General features: G+C 35.7%; 1 protein-coding gene across 2 annotated transcripts in view; it reads right to left on the bottom strand.

Annotated features, from left to right (window-relative positions):
• Positions 1-1,213: 1,213 nt before the first annotated feature.
• NDFIP2 (Nedd4 family interacting protein 2) overlaps positions 1,214-26,537 on the bottom strand; it is a 45,082-nt gene continuing 19,758 nt past the window's right edge. Inside the window, exons 3-9 of one of the 2 annotated variants that reach the window (XM_059493618.1) lie at positions 26,294-26,421; positions 22,500-22,559; positions 19,388-19,475; positions 10,883-11,007; positions 7,812-7,878; positions 4,633-4,738; positions 1,214-2,763 (exon numbers count right to left, since the gene is read on the bottom strand). In XM_059493618.1, coding sequence (XP_059349601.1) covers positions 4,635-4,738; positions 7,812-7,878; positions 10,883-11,007; positions 19,388-19,475; positions 22,500-22,559; positions 26,294-26,421 — 572 coding nt within the window. In that variant the 3' untranslated portion in view covers positions 1,214-2,763; positions 4,633-4,634. The remainder of the gene's footprint in view (positions 2,764-4,632; positions 4,739-7,811; positions 7,879-10,882; positions 11,008-19,387; positions 19,476-22,499; positions 22,560-26,293; positions 26,422-26,537) is intronic. The other variant, XM_059493619.1, reaches the window with a different exon arrangement.

Below are 26,537 nucleotides of genomic sequence, written 5' to 3'. Positions count from 1 at the left end.
ATGAGATGAATGTTTTTTGCTCAAGTGAACAATGTAAGCAATGACACAGAAGGGACTAATGCAGAGTATTATGGGAAAACATTCTCAAAAAGTGGGAGAGAGATTAAAAGCTTTCTGATGTTATGACAACACACAAATAAAGCCACTTTTCCTCACCTGTTGTCATCATTCAATGGGAGGGAAGCAGATGCAGAAAGAACAGGGTGTTGAAATCACGTTGAAAGGTGTTGCAGGATGAGGACTGTATCCATACCTTACGTGAGACAAGCTTGGAGGCAATCTTTGCTTGGTAAGAGGACTGAAGGCATGAGTGACTGATCATTTCTGAAATGTGTTAATAGAGTCCCACAGGCTACCTGAATCACATTCAAGATGTCAATCTTCCTGTGATATCTACAGCAATAGAAGTAGATGACAAAACTAGAAAAATTTCATTGCCATCTGCTCAAATAAACCAGAATGTTCTCTCCTCACCTCCCTTCTTAAGCTCTTTTAGTCCCAAGCTTCAAAGCCTTATTTGCATTCATGCAAAATCTATTTACAGTCAACTTCACTGCAATACTGGAGCTTCTCCCCCATACCCCTAAGACACAAAGCAAAGCTGGCCAGGTGTCCCTAAACCACAGAGCCAGCTGCTCCAAACCAATCTCACAGGAAATAGCAAGGAAAATATGCAGCATTTGACACATCTGGAATAGATTGCAGAGTCTTTGAAAATACTGTCCCAGTTCCCTTCCTCCTGCTGATGAGATTTCAGGCTTCCAAACTGATGCATCAACTACAGAGGATTAGATAACGTGTACATTTTTAACTCTGCATATTCTTTCTGACCAAATGAGATTCTTTCCAAGGTAGTACACAAAGTATGTGTATGAAGCTTCCTATAAAATGCATGGAATGAACAGAAGTAATTCCACCAGAAATTGCTACTTAATATGGGAAAATTGATATAGTTGAAAAATAGGGCTAGTTGATTTTGGTAAGCATAGAAATTGAAGAAATATTGCCTGCTTTGCAAGGTTGCATTACTTCTTCATAAGAAATGTCCTCACAGTTTGTTGTCATAAAACATGAAATGAAAAGGAGCAGGGAGGATTGGTTAGTACCTATTTTGCCAAGCAATTTGTCTGTAATTCCATGTTGACACAAATACTGCAGTGTACATTTCTCAACATGGAGTACAAAAAAACCCCAAAAAAGCATTAAGTCATAATTAGCAAAACAAAGCAATGCTTTATTATTCGCTTCTTTTTCATCTGGACAATGAATGCAAAAGAACACAGAAACAAACAGAAGTTTAGAAGGAAATCCCAATACGATATTGAACATAATACTTAACTTTCTTCTTCCATAAAAAGCTGAGAAGTAGAAGTGCCCCTAAAATTTTAGTCACTAACAGTTATCTCTGAAAGATTAGGAAAATGAAAATGTTTATATATGTATATTTTAAACATTAATTATAGATACAAAACTCAATACAGCACTAGCTTAACACAACATAAACCTCACTGTTTTTAATGTTAGTAATAAAAAAACAGAACTGTAATTAAAAAGAAAAATGGAGGAAACTATTTGTACATTTTTCCTCAAAGGTGCAACCAACAGCCAATGTATTTTTGCAACTGAGATTCCAGTTGTACAAAGGACTGAGAGATGTCGTCTTCTATTTAAAGAAGAAGCATAAATTTCACAAACTTTAAAAGAAACTACATGTGCATGAACTGCAGACAGTACCCCTTAAAGAGATGATATTTATAAAAACATAATGGCATTCCTTAAATGAATAAAGGGAGAAGTAAAACACATTTTCTACTTTCAGAGCTTTAAAAGATTTTTTTTCCCTTCATAGATTACTTCCCAAATTACCTTGCATTTAAACTTGTTTATTCTTATGAAATGGCAATGTATTTATTCTAAAGAAGCATTATAAAGTAGTTGTATGATTTTTTTTGAGAAGCACTCAATGTGGATGTTGTATTTATAGTGACCTCAAGAATGTAAACCTCCAAAATTACATCTACTACTAACTAAACCTTTAACAGCCAATTAACAAAAAATATGTATATAGCTCTAGGATTAAACAAAATTTAGAGAATATGCTGTTACAAAATATATTTTGACATATTTCCTAAGAAGCAATTAAAACAGTCATTTATGCAGAGTTATTTACAGGGGACTCAAAGTGTATCAGTTTTAGCACAAACCAGTATATTGGGCTGAATTCGATAAAATATTGGCGAATATAAGTTTGTGACAAGGAATTTTGGGGTTTAGTAAACTTAAAAATGTTCTATACAATCATTAGATGAATCTAAATTATATAAAAAAACCTGTCTAAACTGGTTAATCTGAATCATTTAATGCATTTCATTGTACTCAGAAGTTCAGATCACCAAGTCAGTGGTACACACAAGCTGTGGAACAAGTTACCACTCAAATCTTTCAGATACAACAAGCACAGATTAACTGAGTCTGACTGTACCTAATCTATACTTATAGATACTTTGTTCTTACTTCAATACTATCTTTTTAACAAGCACATATACAAATGTGCTAAAACAAAAGGCAGCAATTATAAATATTTACTAGAATGACCAGAACTGGTACTTGATCATAAAGCCATCCTGTCATTCATTTTTGAAGCCATATTTTCATTAATTTGTCTTCTGGTTTTAGTAGTCTTCTATCTTATTAACTTGGAGGGCTAGAGATCATCTGGAAGTTTCACACCAGCATAGGAAAGGAATGTCTGTTCGATGCAGTCTGTAGATAAAGAAAAATTGCACTTCAGTTCATCGCCGTGACTCACCAGAAGCAGTGTTGCTAAGTGACCAGCAAACCTGAACTGCAAGCAAAACAGCAGCCTCCCTACCCCCCATGACAGGATGGGAGAAAAACCACAAACATTTTCTGTTATTCTGTTATGATTTCAGAAGAACACCTGAGAATATTTCAAACTGTAGGGGTGTTATTATTTATTAAAACTAAGAATTAGTGTAGAGGAGTCACTTTAGAGGAGCTTACTTGTCTATGCAAGAACAAGGACATTTAAATGCAATAGCAATTAATTTGAACTTCTTGTTCCAGTACTTAAGATGCTTCAAAAACATAATATTTATGTGTTCATCTCTCTAAACAACCCACTGACCTTATAAGCCCACAACCCACGCATCTCAGCGGTGCTTACAGGTAAAGAAAAAATTCAAAGCCAGATGAACTCTGATAGGACAGCGCATTAACTCCAGTAAGTCCTGGGTTAAACAGCGCTTCTTCCCAACACAATTTTAACTGCAGAAGAGCAAGGAATCCCAGACTGCATATCCTACACTTTCACTATTCTCTTCAAACTACAGTTCTCAAATACCATTTAGTCCTAACAACTCTTTTTAAAAACAGTATTTTTTAACTTTACTGTACTGAAAGCTAACAGCTATTTTCAGTCACATCTACAAATTACAGTATTCTGAAGAGGTTACCACAACACTAAGAAAAGAAGCCATATCTAACTGTTGCAAAAAGGCAATGCTGCCATGTAGTTGCTAATTTATATTGAATGCTAAAAAGCAATACACATCTCAGTTAATTAACTTACTGCATAATTTGGGGGAAAAAAAGCAAATTTAAAAGAAATATAATGTCACAGTTACATTAACAGATTTTTTTTTCATAATCAAGTGTATATTGTATAGCACACATTCATCATTAGCTGTTTTTAAATGTTTGTGCTTGTCTTCTGTAAAAAGAATCAGGTTTTTTCCCCCAGGCGAATAGTGTCTCTGTTTTCAGACTTTGAAAATGTGTTGCAGCTTAATTCAAAAAAATTTATCAAATCCTGTGATCAATCCTGAAGAAAATTTATAAAATACTTTTTTTTTCACAGCAAACATAGTTTCTCAGATATGCCAAAATATAGTCTTTAAGCATTTTTAGTTAAGTGCAGAGCACTGAAAATGCTGCAATATGTTTTCTAGGCTAAATTTATCTTGTCATGCAATTTAAATTTTTAAAAAAGTTGAATGCAAATAAGGACCCCTGGTTTAAGTTACATAGTGAAGTCCAATAAATCCACTTAACGGATAAATAGTATTAAAAAAAAAAAAGAGTGGATACGTGCCAGGCTGATTAGTCAGCTACCTGAAGGATACATAAAGCACATTGTTGCATACACAATAATCATACTTGTACATGACTGTCTTAATCCAGTCATGTAAAGAGAGACAGTACTCAACTATTGTTTGCATGTTCAGACCCATGTCAACCAGATTTAATATGCAGGCAGATGAGTGCTTCCTAACTTGCTGATGACAGGTTGACTACAAAAGCCAGTTTTTCCAGCACAAAGGACAGTATCCTGACAGCAGCAGATACTGTTTCTTAGGAAAAATATATTCCTCCTAATATTTGTTGCGGAATATTAGTTCCAGGGTCAACTAGAGGCATTGAGGATGCTTTCAAGTAAGAAACTTCACGTATCTCCAAGCCCATGAAGAATATATATACACAGTATTCGTGACAGATGTTCAAAAACCATGCAACATCTGCTTCATGACAGGAGTTTGACTGTCTAGTTCTAATATTTCTTTCTTCTTCATTTTCCTGGGAAAGATAACCTCATCACTAAAAATGGCTTACCTTCAGTACAAGAAAAAAAATCTTGTTCTGTGAGCAGCTGCCATGCTTTCAGACATATTTCTGACTTTAAGATAATTAACAAAGCCTCGAAAGAACAAGAGGAGTCCTGGAAATGTAGAAAATGCACAAAATTAAGTATATTAACATAAATACACACTATCTCACGTTATTCTTATTTGCATAATTTTTAAAACAAAGTAAATTTAAGTCTTCATTTATCATTCACAAATTCAACAACTAAGTCAGCTTTCATCTTGTGATGCAAGAATTCAATTTTATGAAAGGTTTTCCACCAATTTTAGTGATTTAGACTTCAAGTGTCATCAGCTAAAAAGACTGCTTGAAAATACTTACAAAGATGAAAAAAATCCTGAAACATAAAAGAATCTGTTTTGCAAACTCTTTTCAAGTAGAGCTCTCAAAATAAATTACTAGCGTGTTAGAAGAGTACCTGCTTCACAAAATGTACCTTTAGCAATAAGCACAATAAATGTACTGTGAGTCAAAAGAGGGAAAAATAAGAAAGTAAAGATTGCTCTAGCAAGAAGCCAGTAATGAATTATAGTAGATTAGGACTTGAGATTTAACTATCTGTAAAAAAACACCAGTCCAAGAGAAGGAAGAACAATTGTCAAAGAAAATTACTCAACATATGTCAATACTACAGTTTTTGTCAACTCTAAATTTCAAAATCTTTTAAATTATTTACATTTCACTGCATTTGAAAGAATATTTCAGCTAAGAGGAAAAAGATGTACATAATAGTCACAGAGAAGTTACATTTCCAATAATGGCACCTTGAAGATATATGCTTATGTGAATACACACATGTGCATTAAAACTTCAAAGGTTCAAATGAAAATCTAAACTGAGGTTCTACAAATTCAGTAAAGGATTTAATTATTTTCTTTCCTACATGATGCACTTTTCCATCCTGCTATCCTGGATGAGCCCTCGATTTTTTGTAACAATCAATTCCTCTCTAAATGATTTTTGTTTGATTGTTTTAGCTTTCCTCAGTAAGATCTTGACTGCAAGTCTGCTACAAAACTTGCTACCCAAAAGCTACCAGAGACAGTCCCCCTTTCAACTGAAAAGAAGTTGAAACAGCAAAATGGGGGCAGGCAACTCTTTAGGTGCTTGATAGAGTATTTTCGGCATCATAAACGTTGGAAAATCACTCCAAGTTCAACCCATATTTTACATTTCTCTGTTAAAGGAAGAAAGAAAAACCACTCCACTTTCCATGTGATCCTCAATAAGAAACACTGGCTAACACTTAAATTTGAAATTTAGAAATGTGTCTCTCCAATTTTTTGATACATGACAGCTCTTTGGAAGTAGACCACTTTGCTCTTCCGTGACGCACAAGCAGATTTTTCCAGCTGTCGAAAGTAGGAAAGCGAGCAGAAACGATCGATGAACAGCAGAAGAGAGGAGATGGCAGCAGGTGGGCTGGAGGATGTCAAAGGGCTATGCAAAAGAAAGACTCCAACTCATTCACTTCTGGAGAGAAGCTGGACATAGTACTTTGTGTGCTCTAACAAAAGGTTATCCAAAACAACAAAACACAGATCTGGCTGGCAGTGTTCCCATGACATGATAATACTCCTCCATGTCATTATAAATAGCTTTTTAAGGTAGACTTCTTCTATGGTGTTCTAGCAATACCATAAAGCCACTTCATCAGTTTAAAAATTTTGTTGGCATACTTCATGCAAAACCTACATAAGACAAGGGAATGCTGACTGCCAGCTGCACACTGTATGCCTCAGAGTGCTTTTTATTCCAACTTGTGATTTAAAGAAAAAATAAATCCTCAAACACTTCAGACCAAAAATAAGGCTTTCCCAAATAAAAGTGAGCTACCTCCTGAATATGTGCAAAAGACCAGTAAAAAGAAAAATGACGGCTTTTTCCATAGAGGGAGCACTAGGGGAAGAACACTATTTTTATCCTAATGAAAAAAGGTGTCAAACCTCAATTTCAGACACCACGGGCTTTGTTTTAATTAAAGACTTATCTGGAGATGTTTGTGCCTGCAAAGAGTCATTTCATCTACTTCAATGCAATAACCTCAAAAAATACAAAAGCATTCAAGGGACTGATGCTGTGAGCTGTTAAACATTTGCAGGTTTTATGTATATCAAGCAACCAAGTGCACAATAGCAGAGAAAGGTGGACATTAGAGATGAATGCCCTTAAACGCTACTAAGAGGCAGATAGAGAAATTTTTTGGTAATGTTGTTTAAGATTTTTGACATTTCTTGCAAGATAAATAGTGAGTCACAATGAAGATCTCAGAGTTGGTCTTTTTTCTTAACTTACTCAATGCTTCATTCTAACATTTGCTGTTAGCCACTTGAATCAATTGACTCAAAGGGAAGAGTGCCACCTACTGAACCAGCAACAGTTTACCATGCTTCCAGAGCTGGAAACAGAAATTAAAATGCATAGCAGCATTCACTTCTGTCAAAGAAAATCATTCCAGATTCCATATCTAAATTACAAAATCCACACTTGGAGAAAAGTTATAGTGGTTGGGCTTTGGTATACCTTCATTAAAAACAAACACAAGAGTAGAATTTGATGTGCATCAGACTTGAAACATGGGCAGACAGAGCTCTTAAGAGAAAGCTGACATCATGGGACCACTGTGATCAGGAAGCATGAAACCATTCTCTCATCCTACTGAGCAACTGCTGATGCAGTTTGCATTTCAAAGGACTCAAAAAGGACATTTTGTGACCTGTGCACAAGACAGCAGACTCCACCTTCCTGGGCTCAGACACATTTTTTAAAATTTAATACTTGACATATAGGTTTATACATGTAACTACTACTTATCACATAAGGCCAAAGTTTCATTACACAGTTCTGCACCCCTAGAACAGTAGAAGCAATTTAAAAAGCACAAGTCTCGGTTTTACACATAATCCCTTATGCAGAACAAAATTTTTTGAGCTGAAGAGTATTTGAATAGTCCACAGTTCACACAATAACACCACTATGGTTACCAATAACCTCATGAATAGTATGGAAATAAAAACAAAACAAAATTATCACCAGCTAAGGAAAAGCACATAGCTAATCATGTTACAAAACTCTTATTTACAGCTACATGATTCATCTTTGAGTACTTCCACATCAAAACAGAAATGAATTCAACTGCCACTTACCAAGTACAAGAAATATCCACCAAAGCCAGTACTGTCCATTGAAATATCCAGTAAAATAATCTGAAAACTGAAATTCATAGAGGAGGCTTAGTTGCAGTAAGATAGATGACTAAGACATATTTAATGCACTATGCAAATAGAGAAAGCAAGGAGGAAAGAGCAAGTTAAAATAAATATATCCTACTAAAATTCAAAACTAGTATATGTACAGCAGTCTATTACACAAATAAAACATTCCTATTATCAGTTGGTTTGCAGCAAAGTAATGAAAAATCTCTAAAAAATACGTGTGTGTACCCATGTAAAATATATATGTATATATGAAAACACTCTTGTATTATTTGCCAGTAATCTGTCATTTTTTATTATAATGAGTCACCACTTGTTGATTTTCCCCTTTTCCCCTCAGTGCCTGCCATCCCAAACACATTACAGCAGCCTGCTGCTTTAGATATTAACACGAAAAGCCACATTAGTTTAATCTTATCAGACAGGGATGTTCTGCTGACCCTACAAAAGGGGAGCTTTTGACCTTCTGTATACCCCCTACTGTTAATCGCTGCCATGAATACCAGCCCCATAAAGACCCCCAACTCATTAAAGTCTTTTCATTTTCAAACCAGCATTCAGTTCCCAGCAGTGAGCTGAACGCAACTAAATGAACCTTGAAGTGCCATTTCAACTGTTCCTGCAAGTGACCAGGCAGACAGTTTTGTCCTCCCTGTGATGTGGGAGGCAGCTGGAGGGCAGGGTGTGATCGTACTGGAGACAGGTATCTGTGCCTTTACCAGACTCCAGACTTCATGCTTCACTGATAAAAAGGCTAATCAAAAGTCTCCAAAACCCCCACAAAAAGTAGAAATGGGGAGATGAAGAGTTGCCAGAAGGAGGAAAATAACCTACTCAGCAGCTTTGCACACTTCCCATACGCTTCTACCCTGCTATCATTCATTATGTTTACTGCATCCTGACTTTTGTGCTTAGTGCTTCCCATTTGCCCTTTCTAGGACATTTCAGTATATCTAACAAGAAGTAATGGGAGGGGAAATAAAAAACCCTGAACAAACAAAAGAACCCCCACAAAAACAACAAAACAAAGAAATCCAACAAAAAAAATCCCAACCAAACAAAAGATACTGGGCCTCATATACAACCAGATGAAAATCTAAGACATATAAAGAACTGTAGATAAAGGTGTTTTTTTCCTTCAATTAATCCACGTTTGCTCCAGAATAAAGCCAGATTATATGAATTCTTTGAGCCAGATTATGTGAACTCTTTGAGTATATAAGAGTATAAGTATTCATTTTGACCATCAATCAAAGAAAAAAAGCAAGAAACAGAATTGCTAAGTTGAACTAAAGAATTGGTATTTTACATTATCCATATATAAATACGCAATTCCTAGGATTTTGACAACACATTGACATTGATCCCATCTCACTTGTTAGTCAGTATTTTCGATTCTCTAAACATTATATCTGTGTGTGCTTATAAATATATATCTATATTCATACACACACAAACCTATCAAGATACTTTTCTAATAGTTACAATTTCATTTAATTGAAAAGAAGATTCACTAAAACCAACAATCAAATACTTGCCCACATGCACTGCTCCCCTCTCCTTGGGCAGAATCAGCCATGGCTGCAGAACCTCCCCAATAGCAAAATTGTGCTTTTGTTCGCCCTACCCCCTTCCTTTTCCCCAGTAAAAACTGATACACATCAAGCATACATTAATTCAGGCTGTTTAGACACTAAAAAGTTTTGTACTACTGACCCTGAGTGAAAAAGAAAGAGCTTGAAAGAAAAGGACAGAACAATTTGGTGCACACAGGCCTGCCTGTGTGTCACATTAAAATGACTGTCAACACAGACCTCACAAGCTTTCTGCCCTTGTCTCTAGGAAGGGAGACAATAGGGGAACATTATGATCTTCATTATGAAAAACTCCATCCCTGAGGTCTTGAAATTGGCCAGCTCTAATATTTCAGAATTAATAATGGATTACATACAATAATTTAATTATAGTCTAGAACACAGTAATTCTGTGTTCTAAAGGAAGTTTAGCATATATAATTTGTATATTTGTTTTGAGCACATTTTCCAGCAGAGAGGAATAATAAAAGTGACACAATGAGCAATTTCTGCCCTCTGTTCAGTATGCCTTAAGGGAAGCTGAAAATATCCCAAATGAACGCATAGCTGAAAAATTTATGTTTTCCCTCTCTCTATTAAGATATATTCTATCCCAGCCCCTGAATTCCAACAAATACATCAGAATCACATCTGGTCCAGCAGCATTTCCCTGCTCTGAACGAGCAAAAAGGAAATTAAAAAAAAAGTTCTAAGTACGCTGTGCATATCCAGGAAGGACCATGCAATCTTCCAACAATTTTTTTACTATCATGCTAAGTCTAAGTCAAGTTACTAACACATACACTGAGAAAAAAATATTTAAAAAAAGATTACTGGTGGCAGAATATGAAAGATATGTAAGTTATCCAAGATCTTTTTCTTCATTAAATGGGACAGGATTTTAAATGTTGTGTCTCACAGATAAGCCGAATTCAAGATCAGAAAGCACCATTACATTTCATCTAACATCTACTTAGCTAAGTAACTTGCATTCAGCTACTGTGCCTTTTGGAAAAGTATCGAGTTTTGCAGTGAAAACATCAAGACTCAAGCATTTAATATTGTAAAAATGTGACTAACTTCATATTTAAGTTGGACTTGGTCCCATATGTATCTTACAAGGAATAAAAGAATCAAATACAAGGAAGAAATGCTTTCTTATATTCCTTTCCCAACAGTCTAAGACATCTATAAATCTTTCATGCATGACACTATAATACCAGTGATATTTTAGGTACTTGCTCCACTTCTGTAGACTTTTAAATACTTGTACAAGGATTGAGTCATTTGGTATTTATTTTACTAGAAATGTGAACATCAAATGGTATGTCAAGTAAAAAAAGAAAAAATAGTGGTTTTCAATTCCCTTATTATATCCTTTATGTGTTTGTTGTACAGAGTCTGTATTGTGTGAATCAAGAAACATACCCGTACAATGAGAATCCATTTGATCAGGGAGAGACCAAATCCACAGATTGCACCATACCTTCCAGCTATGGTATTTGTTATACAGAAGGATAAACAAAATCCAATCCAGTTGAAAATAAATGCCACTATAAAATAAAAGAAACAGTAGCTTCTGTTAATCTGTAGAGCTAAGCAAACAGACTTCACAGTAATTTCACTTTTAAACTACTAAGGACATGCTTACACAGTCAGTTAATTCTCTTCCGGTAATTCAGGCTTTCAGAGATTGACTTTGAACCCAGACATTCCCCGGTATAGTCACTTAATGACAAAGCAAATGGTAAACAGGCTGGAACCTACGACTTTACACTAGAGAAAATTCCAACATAAAAGAAAGTATTATACTGCCATAGACATCTAACCAGATTATACTGGACATGAAAAGTAAATTCACAAAAAGGACTATAACATACAAGATCTGGATTAAAACAAAAAAGAAAAACCCGTTCTGCACCTTTATAACCAAAAATATAGTTACATGCACACATATGTGCATGTATAAAGGCTGCAATGTTTAGCTTTATCCATTTTTGATCTAACAGAATAAAAGTATCCACTCTTGCTCCAAAAACTTAGTGTAGAAATGAAGGTAAGTTGAGAAACTGATGTTTCATGAGTCTCTTAGATCTATATTTATGCCTTCTCTTTTAGCTCTATATTCATAAGACATAAGTAGCCTTGGCAGCTTTACACAAGTTAAAAAAAAATCAATGAACAAAAAGAACATTGAGCATAACTACCACTAATGCTTCAATTAACACTTTTACACAACCCCCAGTTTAACAATTTAAAGTTTCATATCTGCATATGTACTTGGCAATCAGCATCATCATCTGCATTGACTTCAGGCTGCATGCATTATATCAGACTGTGAGAATTCACAATTAGGGGAATGACCCAGCTTAGAAATCAGTGAGGGCATCCAATAAGAGAGCCACCAAACAGAAGAGCTGGAGAAACTGGTAGAGGAAGGTAACTCAGGAATTCTGGAGAGAATATGACAGTGGAAAGTTGAAAACATTAGGGAACTCCACAGTAAACATAAGAATCACAGAGGAGGCTAAAGAGGAAGGAAAGAGGGGCAGCATGGAACAAAACCCCTGCCAACAAATTCTCAGTGTTTAAAATCCCATACTTAGCTACATGAAATTCAGGCATTAAATCATCAGAGGAAAAATGAGTCTGCCTCTTCAGTTAAAGTTTGAACACACAACTAGGAACAGAAAATTGCTCAAGTTTTTTTTTAATTAAAGCATTTTGAAATACTACCTATTAAACCCCATTATTTTTATACTTTAAAACCTTATTAAAATTTTTCCAATAATCTACATGAAGATGCAATGATATGCTCACAAATGCAAAATCAAGTCTGTGAAACTGCAGCAGGATTCCATGAACTTTAAACACATGGAAGTTCCAAAAGTTTTGGAGGACTTCACATCAAAATAGTCATTTAGTTCAAGTGAGAAAACATCTTGCATTGCTCAGAGGCATGGGTAAAAGATGGCGGCAACGAGAATTCTTACTTTTATACAATTAAATCTAAAAGGACCCCAAGAAACAAAATAAAAAACCCAAAACTTTGAGCAAATGCTGATCCAAACTGGCATATGCAGAGGAAACAAACAAAACCAATTCAACTCCTGCTAAAAACCACCCCTATAGAACAACATTGTGACCCCAACATTTACCTATTTTTCTAAGACACATTTACATTTGAGAGAGCCTAGATAAATTGTTTTGATTTCCCTATTTTAAGCAAGTTCTCCAAACCCACCATCTTTTAACAGTAACAGATTTCAAAAGCTCCTTATTCAATGCATTCTCTGATCCTGCCTCAGCATAAAAGCTCACTGCTCTTTCTCCCCTCTACTCAAGCTACCAAGGGTGACTTTTACTATGGTGAGGTATACCTAAAGACTGGTATCTTAAAAAGGACACAAGATTCACATGTTTCTAATGGTCTGTGAGCACTAGAGAAATTCTCAGAATATGTACAATTTTAATATATTTTTTTTAATTACCTCAACTCATTTGTAAATGCATTATAAAAATCAGAGATTTCCCAATCATAAATACAGGAGGGGAAAAATAGCTTTTTATAATTAAAAACGAGCACTAACCATTTTACCTTACTTTCAACTTGAACTAAAGGAATATTCAAAATAGAATGCATAAGTCACCGCATAAGTATTTGATGGATGTTTAACATAAAGGTATTTGCCCAACTCTTGAAAGTAAAGGCATCAGCATGTTCCAGTCCTGTTCACAGTAGGGTTTTTTTCTCTCTAATCAGTCTGCTGTTCTATCAAGTTACATAAGTAGCTAATACCAGCAGAAAAGACAATGTTATAAAAATTGTAAACTATGCAAGTTCACATATTCCAATAAAACTGAAGTACATACAGAAGGAAAATCTCATTATTTAAGTTTTTATCTGCAACCATTTGCTAGAAAACTTGTACAGTCAGGACCTAAGCAAAAATCTGTGTCTTCAGATTTTTGTGTGTGTCAGCAGCACAAGGAAGACGTAACTTCCACTGCTCTAAAACACAGGCAATCAGGGAGATTCTCCCAAACTGCCTTGGTGTTGCATCATTTTAACAAACTTAAGAAAGGCAACTATAATGTCTACATGTTTTCCATATTTGCCATTACTTCTCTCTTACATCTCATGTCCCACCACTACTTTGAAAATCATTTTCCTTGTTTCATTCTGGTTATGAAATACAATATTTACTTTCAAAAATGCATCTTCTGAGCAGACTGCAACTCCCTCCAATTGCTTTTCTCTACATCAAGATCAGCCTCATTTGCCCATCTGTGTATCTTTTTCCATCATGTGCATCCATGTGTATCTTCTGTCAGCCATGCAAGCTCTGAGCTTTACCAGCTTACACTGCATCTGGTAAGAGTTGCTGCAGTAAATTCCTGTATAATTCCTGTCTCAACTTATTACTGCAATGAAAGTTCTTCATAATTTTCATCCCTATGTTGTCATAGAGAAGCCACAGCAAAAGCTCCCCCATCAAGCTGAGGGAGAAAATAGACCAGTGAGGGGTGTGATCAGTAAAAGGAATTATGCACTAATTTCACTAGAATTACCAACTTCCTTCTCTAGCTACTAGAGACAACTAAGTCGTTGTACAAGCTCCTTGCTGCAATAAATGCTATCCTCCACTACTTTTCTGCATCCACTTTGTGCAATGTAAATGCCACTGCTCAACTGCTCGAGATGATCTCATCCATCATACAACATCAGCTTCCATGACATTCCTGCACAGACAATGTACCTGCCATGACACTAATAATGGGCTGTCATAAAGAAAGTCATTCCTAAAACTGAGGGGGAAAAAATCTGGTGAGCTGCTACAACCACATCATGACCCTAAAAAAGAATTCTAAACTTCTGCTTGCCCATTTTCTACACACAGCCAGAGTCTGGGTGCATCCTTGTAGATCTCCTCTGCAAATCAAACCACTGTGCAAGATTTGTTTTCTATCCCAAAAGTGCTTACATGCCTACTTGAGCCCAACTTTCAATTACTGTCAACTTTCCATTAACATATTTCAGACATTTAGACTAAACTCATGCTGACTGCACTGGCATCATCATTTCAGTATCTACTTTTAATACTCTAGACCATTCAGAGAAGTGAGACTGATGAAAGTATGGTTTTTGAATTTTGTAATTCCTGAGGTGATTACAAAAGGAATAAGTCCATATAAATGCAATTTATATAAGAAGAATATAAGCTTTAGCATTATCTCCTCATGACAACAACTATGTGGGTGATAATGACCCACATAAGAAATGGGTTTTTGGGAGAAGGAGGGTTGGACTCAAGGTGTTTTTTAATAGAGTGTTTGTGATGCAATGCAGTCCCTACATTTATACTGTATTTCTCCTCAAGGTTTTCAGTAAAATAACCCCAAAATACAAAGTACAAGACTTTTGAGTTGTACATATTGAAATACAACAGATGAAACCATAATGACAAGCACATTACATTGTGATTTTTCCTTAGCTGCTCCAGCACTTCACCTGCTGATCTTTTTTACTTAGCTTTCCACAACTACACATTATTCACTTAAGTTTTTAAGTATTATGAAAAGAAGGCAATAAAACTGATCTGAAGCTTTATGTTCCAAATTTTAGCCATGAATCAAGCCTGTAAAAAGATTATAATGGCAACTACATATACAAAAAGCAACTAATGCTCAGTTATAGTCTTTATTCCACAATTTGTTTGTTCATTTACTTGCTATTTTAATATATAGCAAACACCAAAGAGCATAATGCTTTATACCTGGCCTAGACTTACTAAACATACTGCAATAATAAATAATTCTTTCCAGGATTTTATGGCACGAGTTGTTCTTCCCACTCCTGCATACAATTTGTTCCATTCTTTAACTGGGATATAGATCTTTGCTCCATTCTGAGGGTTCACTTACAGACTGATGATCATCACTTAGAGTGTTGGCTGTCAGCTTCCACAGAAGACAACTTGTTTCCTAAGTAATTAATGTTCAGAAACATTCCTTGACAATTTATTCCTACTTCTTCATTACTCTTGTTGCTATGTTTTTCTTACTACCCAACTAGAAGCTCCCTCATTCCAATTGTTTTGTATTATATCTAATACATACAGAAAAACTGTGTAAGTCAAATTGTTTCTGCAGTAAGAAAGAAGTTAAGTGACTGTGTTTGAAGGTCAGTCAGCCTCCCCTAATAACCAGAGAGAAATAAGAACTCAAAACAGTTTCCCTATGTCCCAACATTTCAAATGTTAATGAAGTAACTTCCCCTCAGCTTCTCTTGCATGACTAAGGGAAACCTGCAGAACATTTGTGATACAGACATGTAGAAGTCAGGTTTCCTAAAGTTACACAGAGGAAGCCTCCCACGGGAACTTCAACCATGCTTACCACGCCTCAGGAAGCACATACAAGGAGACTGTGCTCACCCTGAACTTGTGCTACAACTCTGCCTTCCAAATTGGGCCCCCTTGAAACCCCCAAAGAAGGTATCCCAGCTTGTGTGCAGTTTATTGACTGCTTGAGACAATTAACAGGCTTGAAAACTGTATGAACATTAATTTACAAAACTTTGGTATGGTAACTTTCTGTTCCAGTATAGTGTCTAGGACACTTTGTACATTTGCATTTCCCTATAAAACCAGGTTTTATTGCAGTGAGTTGTATACAGTGCTTAAATAGCCTAGATGTTCAAAAAGGTCAGATTTATGTATGAGAATTTAAGCTTTGCTTGTACTACTGAACACTTTTCTCCATTTTTATCTCCTTATTAACCTGTGAAGTTCAAATTCATTTTTCCTATGCTGTAGGGACAACCCAAAACTCCCTTACATGGTTTCAAAGAATTCAGATAAGCTCCACAATTCCTTCCTTTTTTCCAAACAGGAAAAAAGGTTGGTTCTAAAGCATTCCTTAAATATAAAGGAAAACCATATAAGCCTTTTAATAACGTCCAAAAGGATCTCCTTCAGATAACATACCAGTATGAGTTTATCAGACATAATTCAAAAGACTTCCACTACAGGCAGATTAGCAGAAAAACCAAACCCTTTGTCCGTGACAGTTACTTATTGTATCACAATAACAGCTGTGTTCAAATTGGGAAGATACAGCTCAGAAATTCCTCCTTTTTGTTGTGCATACAAAAAAAAAATACTCCAAGAAACTCACCTACTAACTTCCTCTGGCATTCTAAAAAATTTCTACCATGCTCTACAAGGCACTTAAAAATACAAAATAGAAAAAAAACATATGAAGTGGTCCAATATAATTTTTTTTCCAATTTGCATTCATAGCAAAATGAATATTCACTTATATATTCATTTCCCTCAAAATAAGAAACTGACAGACACCAGTCCTGACCAATGGAGAGAAGATTCTTAGCTTATCAACATAATCACAGACTAAGGGCAGCACCAATTTCCTGAAACATGATTTTACCATATATCAGAAATAAAATTTACTGTTTTTCAAAGGTTTTTCACTAAGTTTCTGGATCAAGCAAAAAAATCCAGCTCTTCATGCAAAGAACTTCACTTCTTGAGTTTGTATTGTATTATTCTGTTTCATCCTGCTAAACAGAACAACACTTTATAGCTTAGATGGGAAACAGGTCTCTAACAGGCATGCAGCAGGCTCCTAAAACGACCAAAACCCCCCAACAAACAGATCTGGCCACTAGATGGCCTGGAGACAGCAATTTTATGCAACGTGGGCAGCTACCACTAGATGGTGGATACATATCGCTAAGTGACTGCAACATGCAGGTAAGCTCAGCATGAAGTTCATTTTGCTACACTTCACTTGCATAAAATGAAATTAAAGAATTCTAACTTATTCTTATACTTAAAGCTATCTGCCCCTGCTTCCATCCCCAAGATCTTCCAGTGCTGTACTTGACAGTCAGGGAGGAAGTGGGAGAGCATATCTGGAACAAGACATTTGTTCATTCTGCTTTCACTAGAGAGCAGTTCCTGATACAGTTCTCTTACATTTTAACTATGCCAGGGAGTTTATTTGAGGCTTTCTGTGATCTGCCACCTCTACTTGCATTTAAAGATGTCCCACTCTGAGGAAAAACCCAAAAGATAGCCTTATTATAAATTTCATTTTAATTGCTGCTCTCCTAAATCTGCTTACATCAACTTCCTGGAGACTTTTATCTCCTTATTGGACAAGCATGAATACACGACCCACACAAAGTATACCCTCATTATGTTAAGATCATTTTTCATTTAATTCACCAATTTCCTAAGAAAAATTACTAAAAACTAACATTTCAGGTCTATTACCATCTACAACTGGTTTTATGAACTCCTCATACTATGAGCACAAACAGCAAGTAAAGTTTATCAATTTCCCTGTGTAACCAGTATCCATTATAACCAACACATTCCAATTAAACACACACTTGCATAAATACCTTACAATGCGTACACACTCATTTTATGCACTTCCTTCATAGGCAAGCAAAGTCTACAACAAAATAGTCTCAGAACAATCATGAAAAATTATGATCTACACAGTATTTTTGTCCAATGTTTAAGAGTACTCTTCTGTGCAGTCAGACTCAGCTAAATACCTATTTGAAGAGAAGGTTGCCAATTTATCCAAGTACATACTTGCATTTTTGAAGGTGGACACCAGGTTCTGGGAATGCAATTTTGGACATCTGTGACTTAAAGGACTTAAGACATATTAAAGCAAACAATTCCCTTGGCCTCCTAGTGCAGTGCTAATGAAGGCCTGAACCAGAATTTAAAAGGAAGAACAAGTTCACACAATAAAGGAACTAAATAGGTTAAATACAAAAAGTTATGTTATAGAACATAGAAAAGGGAAAAGAAAATAAAGTAAAAAAGAAAAACTAAGTCATACCTCCCTTTGACCCCAAGAATATACTTCTTCTATGCTCCAACTACAGAAAGAGGTCAGTCTACAAAACTCACTTTGCTACTCTATAAACATCTTTATAGATTTGTTTTGTGAGGCAGACACATATTTTGATCCCAAGAGGCAAACACCACATCATATATCAACATAAAAACCTGTGAAAGCATCGTAACCTGCATCTGCAACTGTTAAAGAGATTGCAAAAAAGACTACATAAGAACTTCCACAAAACCTAGGGTAAAAGACATAATTGAGGCTTCAGTGGATAATCAATCAGCTTTAATCATGATGAATTCTCAGCAGAACATTAGGTATATTCTCAATACCAAACTTCCATCCAGGTTGCCAAACATTTATTTCAGAAAGGGCAAAACCCTCAGAAATTCAGAATAAATAAGCAATTTGTAAAACTAACGCAGCTTCCTCGTAGAAACAGCTTCTAGCTGCTAAATCTAACTTTGCTTAATGCAGTACACAAGTTACAAGACATGCACAGTGTACACACAGTACATGACAAAGAGTTACAGGAGGGCTTGTTGAAATCAGAGATTACCTGAAAACAATGCATTTTTATATAAACAGTGGTTAGTTCAACCTGAAAATGAGTAGGGTTGGATTTGTTCCAAAAATTCAATCCATGTCTGTTTAATTCACTACACTAACACCAGCAACTTTTATTCAGCACATCACCTCTCTCAATATTTTTCCAGTTAAAAATCAATTGCCAGATTTGTGTGATCTGGTCTTTAATTCACGTTGGTGGTCCAACCAGAAGATGATAGAATTTCCAGTGCTAGACCCTCAAGCATTTACTATAACTTTGCTTTGTCTCCTTATCTGTGACAGATGCCACCAAAAAAAAGGCAACATATTTGCTGTATCTGGAACAGGAAGTGTTTATATTTGAGCACAGGCAGAAAAATCTGTTCATTACAGTACATTATTGCAATTTATCACAGCTCTTTTATACTCCATAGGAAAAAGGCACAATTAAGATATACCTCAGTAGGTCTGGGATACAAGATAACTTACTGAAAAATGCCAACATGAAGATGCCATCATTGCCCACTCTAAGCTGATCTGCATCACTGAAATCATCCCGTGGTGGATACTCTTCTTCCTGGATTTACAGGTTAGTGATAATTTAGTGAAAAGTTTAGAATAACTACCTATAGGATAAAGTATTAATCATGCTTCTAAAGCTAGAAGAAAATTTACATTCCTGTAACATGTCCACATAAAGGAAGTTTTAAAAAAATAATTTCTAAGTATAAAACAAATCTTATTTGCTGTTTATATTGACAGAGCCCAAATTTTCTGTAGAAGCTATGTACATACTGTCTGCTCATCTTAAATGAAGCTAGAATTATTCCAGATTAGTACTTTGACAATGAAAATCAACATACATTTTTTTAAGGTAACTATCTTGATACGTAGCCAAACTATTACATATTTTTTGAAAAGACATCACACAGTATGCTCTATACGTTTCCTGCTGGAAAGGTCTTCTAATAATTTCCTTAACATAAAATAAAAGTTATAGAATAAGGTTAGTATCTTAAGTTCAAGTGCTGATGCAACAGCACTGCACCAACCAATTTTATAACCCACAGAAAAACATAAGGAAGGCAAAGAACACCTCCAGGGTCACTAGAGGGCGCGAGCACATTAAAAGTGTCTGAAAGGCTTCCAAACTCAAAAGGCACAGCACTTGAAGTAAAACAAAAGCAAACAGAGACGTCAGTCAAAACCATCCAAAGACTTCTCCCATTGAGTCAAAATGGACCTTAAAATAATGAAAGAGAGATCTGCTTTGTTTCTCAGGACTCGATTTTGAACAGAACTTGGCAGGTATTATATATGCAGTTTTAGGAACAGGTGGAACGTTGCTTCAGCAAACACAAGTTTTCACAATGACAGTTTTCATCAGGCTCTTTAGGAAGTGCTAACACCAATTAAACACCATTTTTAAACTTAAATGAGTAACATCAAAACAATGCGGGATGATACAAGTTAAATAATGTTGTCAGTAGTAGCAGTAAAATGGTCTAAACAGAAGCACAGGTAATTATTTTCCTAATTTTTCCTCCTATTACCATAATGTATTGGAACTGACATAAGAAATTTCCTATAAAAATAAATGAAATCAAGAGTGATCAAGGGAAATTTACTTGGCTGTTTCACCCACAAGCACTTACTACAGAAATAATGTTTATGACTAAAAGGGCATTAAACAAGCACAGTGACCTAAAGCTCTGTCACATGTTCCCCTTTGTAAATAGAGCAAAATAATTCACCAGGGTATAGCAATTAGATTAAAAACATCCTTGAATGACTGCTGTACCAACTCAGAGCAATCAGCTTCACCCTTAGTGATAGGGCTATGAAATTCCAGCTGTGCTCTGTATTTCAGATTAATTAACCAAGACACTGTATCAGATAACTTACTTAAAAAACACTGCTATTCACACAGACAATTCCAATGGAAGCACAAAAAGCCAGTTAAGCAAGAATTTTAAGGGGCTATAATTCAGCTCCACATAATTTCAGGCATTCCTAAATAGTCATCTTAAGCGACTAAAAAAGCATCAGTTTGTTCAGCTCAACTTTGCTGCAGATACAAGACTGATGATGGAGAGGAAGGGAATGGGAAGGAAAGAAGGGCTGAAACAGCATTAAAAAAGAGAGCTGCATTTCAACGTGTTTATCTCTGAAATGCATGCCATAAAACTTCCTTTTTCAAGTCGGACAAAAAAAAAGCAATTTCAATTTTAATTTCACAAGGTCTACAAAACCCATACATAATAATTTTGGACTTTTTAAAAATTGTCTGCTAACTACTGTACTTCATACTGGCATTTCCAAAACAATTAGTGAATTATGCTCCATGTAAAAGCTGACTCAGAAAAAAGGAAATTTTGCTCAATGACAGTAACAAATTTAGTTGAGGCTTCTCTGATGCTTACACATGTGAGAAACACAGGTCAATAAATACAGCTCAGGAACATGACAGCAGATATTTGCAAAAAGCACTGTTGTACTAAGTGTGAACAAGTATTAATTTATCACATTCCATGTCAAAAGGAAAGATTAGAGTTCTCTTTACTGTCTACAAAAACCAGTGTACAAAAATTGTAAGTGTTTAAGATATTAAATACTCAGAATACTAAGAAATCAAATCAGCCTACATCCACACATCATTGGGGATTTTGAGGTTTTATGAGCAGTCCTGCAGACAGAAAACACTGACCACTGCTCAAGCCGCACTAATACTGTCTTTCAGTGCTCTCATTTCATCTGGTTGGTGTCAATTACCCTAGTCTTTCTGCAAAATATAATTGTTTGCCACCATGTATTGAGGAATGAAAACAGGCAATGAAGAACAACTGTCCTCTACACTGATGCTTAGAGTCAAACAGATTTTTACAAAATACTTCTGTTAGATAGTGGCATTTTTATCGATGAGGTCATATATTTTATCTTTATTTTTCTTTTTAATGAGAAGAATGTAACACAACACACACAAATCTGTAAGATACGTAACACTATTTCAGTATACCATTGGTTTTTGGCAAATTTAGCCAAATTAAGGAAGATGGACAGCATCCTTGCTTTCTAAATAAGTTGACATCTGTAGGAACAGAAAGGTTACTGCTCCTATGACCAGAGAAACATCTGAACAGCAAATTATATTATCAACATAAATGGCATGTCACACAGAGTAATTTCTCTAAACAAAAGAACATCAAACAAAACATGGTACAGAGCATCTATTGAAGTTGAATCTATTAAACCCCCATAAACTTGAGTGTTCTCTGTAGTATTCTGCAAGAGGAGAACTGTTTTTTCTCCTCTATGTTTTTTAGCTTTTTTTTCAAACAGAAATCTAGCATGGCATATAGGGAGACAACCACCCTAATAAAGTAAAGAGTGATATAACTCTTCACAATGCAGTGTTTACATAGAAAAACTTCTGAGGAAAGGGTCAAATTACTTAATAAACCCTATAGATTATACTTTCAGCATACAAACCAATAGGGAGAAATTAATAATGGAGAAAAAAGGCACAATTAACCCCAGAAGCATTTGTTTGCCAGCAGGAAAATTCATAGCAAAGTCTAAACTAGAGAGAACTATACCATACCTCTGGACGACTGAGGAATATTTCATCAAACAGACTCCTAGATTCCCTAAACTGGGCGTGCTAAGCATGTAAAAACAGAAAAACATAAGACAAATGCAACTGAAAAGCATTAAGTAAAAGCCATTCATTGCAACATACAAACAAAGTCATTAAACTGTTAGCAGCATTTTTGTCCATTTAAATTGCCCTTTCAAAACTGACCTTGAGGATTTGAAAAGAAAAAGCCAGGATAACTAATGCTATCACCACTGGTGACACAGGGCTAGTACAATTTCTTTGAAAAAATGAGATCTCTGGGAGCATTTGAAAGGAACACACGTTTATACACAATCTATTCCTGCAAGACAAGCTACACAAAGAATTTTGTAAAATTATTGAAAGTTTCAGTAAATGTTAAGTTTGGAATTTTCATATTATCTGTTAACACAGGCCCATGATGAAATATTTCATATGATCACATTGAAGATATTTTGAAATGGCCTACATGATTTGGGGGCAAAAATTTGAAAGCTGTGTAATAAGTGTGCTGCCCTTCCATGTCATTTTCCACTCTTTTGATTAATGAGTAGATTTAAACCTTCACTGCACACTTTGGAGTCCACCATGAAAGTGATCACCCTCACACATTGCTCAAGGTAACAAAAGGACATTCAACTTTTTCCCATTGTTTACATTATTGCAGTAAAGAGGCAATATATCCTCGTTTACAAGGAAGAAACCAGAAGCTTAGAACACAGCACAGTTCACATTTGTAAGAGCACTAATTTCATAAGGCTGAAAATAAAAACTGAAAAATCTATATGTTACATCATTTGTCTGTTTTGCAAAGTGTGTAACATGCAGGTCAGATAATGTCTGCAGCTGTCACTTGTGAAAGTGAGAAAACAATTGAACTTTGCATTACTGTTACATAATTAAGTTACTTATCTTTTCTTCCATGGGTATTCAGAGCTAAATCCTTCCCCTAAAGATGGCAAAGCACCACTCAAACTGTAACAAGAGCCTTCTTTCTTATTCCAGCCACCTGCCACATTAAGACACCCTTATTACACAGTCTTAGTCTATCTCAGCGTAAGTCCAGAGGTATTAAATAAGGAAGGGATTTTGTGGAAGCATCACGTGGTAAGATAATTAAAACAGCAGTAATTAAAACTGCACTGGCACTTAATTTTAATATTATGTACAAAGCCGAAACTCAGCTTCAGCATTTTTTACTTTTCCCCCAAATCCCAACTTTGCAACCTTAATGCTGTTTCTCAAATACAGCTTGTGTGTATGCATGCACTTGCTAAAAAAAGAAAAAGAAAGAGGGGAAAAAAAACCAAAAAACAGAAGCAAACTAAGCAGAATTACTGATAAACGTGAGCTCTTCAGCAGTCAGCAAGAATGTGACTTTCAGATACACTTCTGATACTAACTTAGTATTGCCATTAAGTCTAGAATCTTTTAGTCCATCTCTGCATTGGGGGAATGACGTGTTCCTACGGATTTTTCATAAGTGAAATTATTGTGGTGTCACGTAGTTCTTGAATTTCAAGATCCCCTGTGTGTTCTAGCAAAGCAGACTGAAAAAGTTGATTTCTCACTTCATCACTGTATCCAACTCTCTCGCCTCTTATCTCCAGACTCCTTTTCCCTCCCTGGTCCTCTTTTCTCACACACCAGCTTCAGTTCCTTTCCTAGTACTACATTTTGTCCCCACTTGGGCTCCTTTCTCCTCCCATCTCAGTTAAGCCTTTTCCCTTCTGTCTCTCATTAATTCCTTCTACCCTGTCCATACCATTGCCTTCCATTCATCCTTGCCTTTTCCTATTTTGACTTAGACTCTGCTCCCTTCTACTTACCTCCCTACTCAATCAAAACGCGACTTCTCTTCCCACAACATGTAAGTTTCACAGGGTCAGCCCCAATTGTCCTTCTTCCCCCCCACCCACCACTGAAGAGAGCTGAATATAGTGGCTTTCCCCTTCCCTTCTAACTGAAGGCCATGAATAATAAATCTGCTTCAGGGAACACCAAAAACTGCTATTTCTCAGATCCAATGTTTTCACCAAAAGCAGGAACAAGCAGCCAAAATTTGTATCTACTTTTAGTTCTGTAATTCTACTCTGATACAGAACACTGAGAACGTTCTCCAGGAACAGTACCTCTGAAGTCCCATCCCCTTCAGAACTATGAGCAGCCTAAACTTTCTCATGCAAGACCATCTCCATGCATTTACAAAACTTGAAGCTGTATTTATCAACTGAGGAAACTAATTTTTCAAAAATTTGTGGTTTGACCAGAGGCAGGCAGACTGCTTGAGGAAGGGCAAAAGATGTTTCTGTTACAGTGACCTGAACTTTTAAGAAAGAGTAAATAAAAGTTTAAAATGACAAGACTAAAAATACTTGCTCTCTTGTTTGGGGGTTTCATTTGTTTTGCTTAGCTTTATTCTGGAAATTGCCTGAACCTCAGGCTGAGTTGTCAAGGGAGATTGCTTGTATGTCTGAAATTTGTGCATCATAGGGTTCTAGATGTGAGAGCAAAAATCTTGCAAGAGATGCACATCCTGTCTGCAGTGTCACAGATACTCTACAAGTTAGAGTTTGGGTTTTTAATGCTCCAAATTTGTAATTTCAGAATGAGGACTTGAATCAGACCAGTATTTCAGCAAAAGTTTTACTTATGTGACAAGCAGTAAGGACAGACTATAAACAATCCAAACTCCTGTTAGAGCAGATAAAATGTGACAATGGAGATGATCCCCTCACTACTAAAACTTGGCAAGTCAAATCTCCATGGTTTCCTACTGAATTCAATCAAACAGCTTTGTGTGACATCATCACTGGTGATGTTACACAAACCTACTTTAACATCAGCTGTGCATATCTCAAAGTGAGTGTTGTGCACTGTGAAGCAGTCAAGGAAGGACCTGCCTCCTGCTGGGTAAGTAAAGGTTTTTTCCCAGTCACAAGCACATCACAGCCACTAAGATTTTTAAATGTATATCAAATATAATCACATTTGACCTCAAGGAAGAAATTTTTAGTGAAAGCACAAGAAGGCTTTTTTGGGTATAGTACATTATGGTCAATAGTAGCTGAATTTCCACAACCCAGAACTTCAGAGAAAAGATTAAACTTGCTTACAAAACTAATATTTACCACTAACTACAGATACCAATCTTCTATTTTGAAGACGATATTCTTCATAAGATTAATTCTTACAAAACTAGAGACACTGGATATATGCCTATTAATTGTTTACCACAACTCATGTAGGGGCTTTTTTAAGTACTCAGAACATTTCTTTGAACTTCAGTATTTAAGTTTCCATAGATCAAACAACAGGAACCCTTCTTTTTAAAAGCTGCCTACACGATTTTGGGTCATATCTCTTCCAGACTGTCGAAATTCTCTCTTCTTCTCTAAAGGTATTTGGTAATTCTTTCATTTTTACCATCCACAACAGTACACATTACTGATAACTCTACAAAGTTATATTAGTAGGGGATACCTGATTAAGAGTTGACAAAATATTGGATAAAGTAGTAAAACAGAGTAAAAATTGGCTTTTAAAGCTGTTTAGACAGCTATGTCTTTCAAAAGACTGAATATGATGTGCTTTTTATAGTATTCACAAGTAACTTACACTATCTATATAAACATCCAAATATTCCTAAACATCCAAAATATTTAAATCATCAATCCACCATTATTATAGTCATGGGTCATAAAATGGGCCAAATTGTTACCAATAAGTAGCCTAACACATTTCACAAAACTGAAACAGAGCAGAACTGTATCACTTACTCGTTGGGCAACTTCAGCTGCTGCAGCTGCCATGGCTGCAGCTTTGGCCTTCTCCGCTTCATCATACGTGGGAAGAGAGGTAGCTACACTGTATGGAGGTGGCACAGGATAAAACTCATTCTGTGTGTCTGTTCAAAATAAAGAAGTTACTTATTTTTAAACCAGAAAGATGTCAAGAATATTAACTTTCACATGCACATCATTATTTACCTCTAAAGAATATTTTTTACAGAGGCTAAAACTG

The sequence above is a fragment of the Ammospiza nelsoni genome, chromosome 2 (assembly GCF_027579445.1).
Source record: "Ammospiza nelsoni isolate bAmmNel1 chromosome 2, bAmmNel1.pri, whole genome shotgun sequence".
In the NCBI taxonomy this organism is placed as follows: domain Eukaryota; kingdom Metazoa; phylum Chordata; class Aves; order Passeriformes; family Passerellidae; genus Ammospiza; species Ammospiza nelsoni.
Note: the sequence above shows the minus strand (reverse complement) of the source record. Positions and strands in the feature narration are given on the sequence as shown.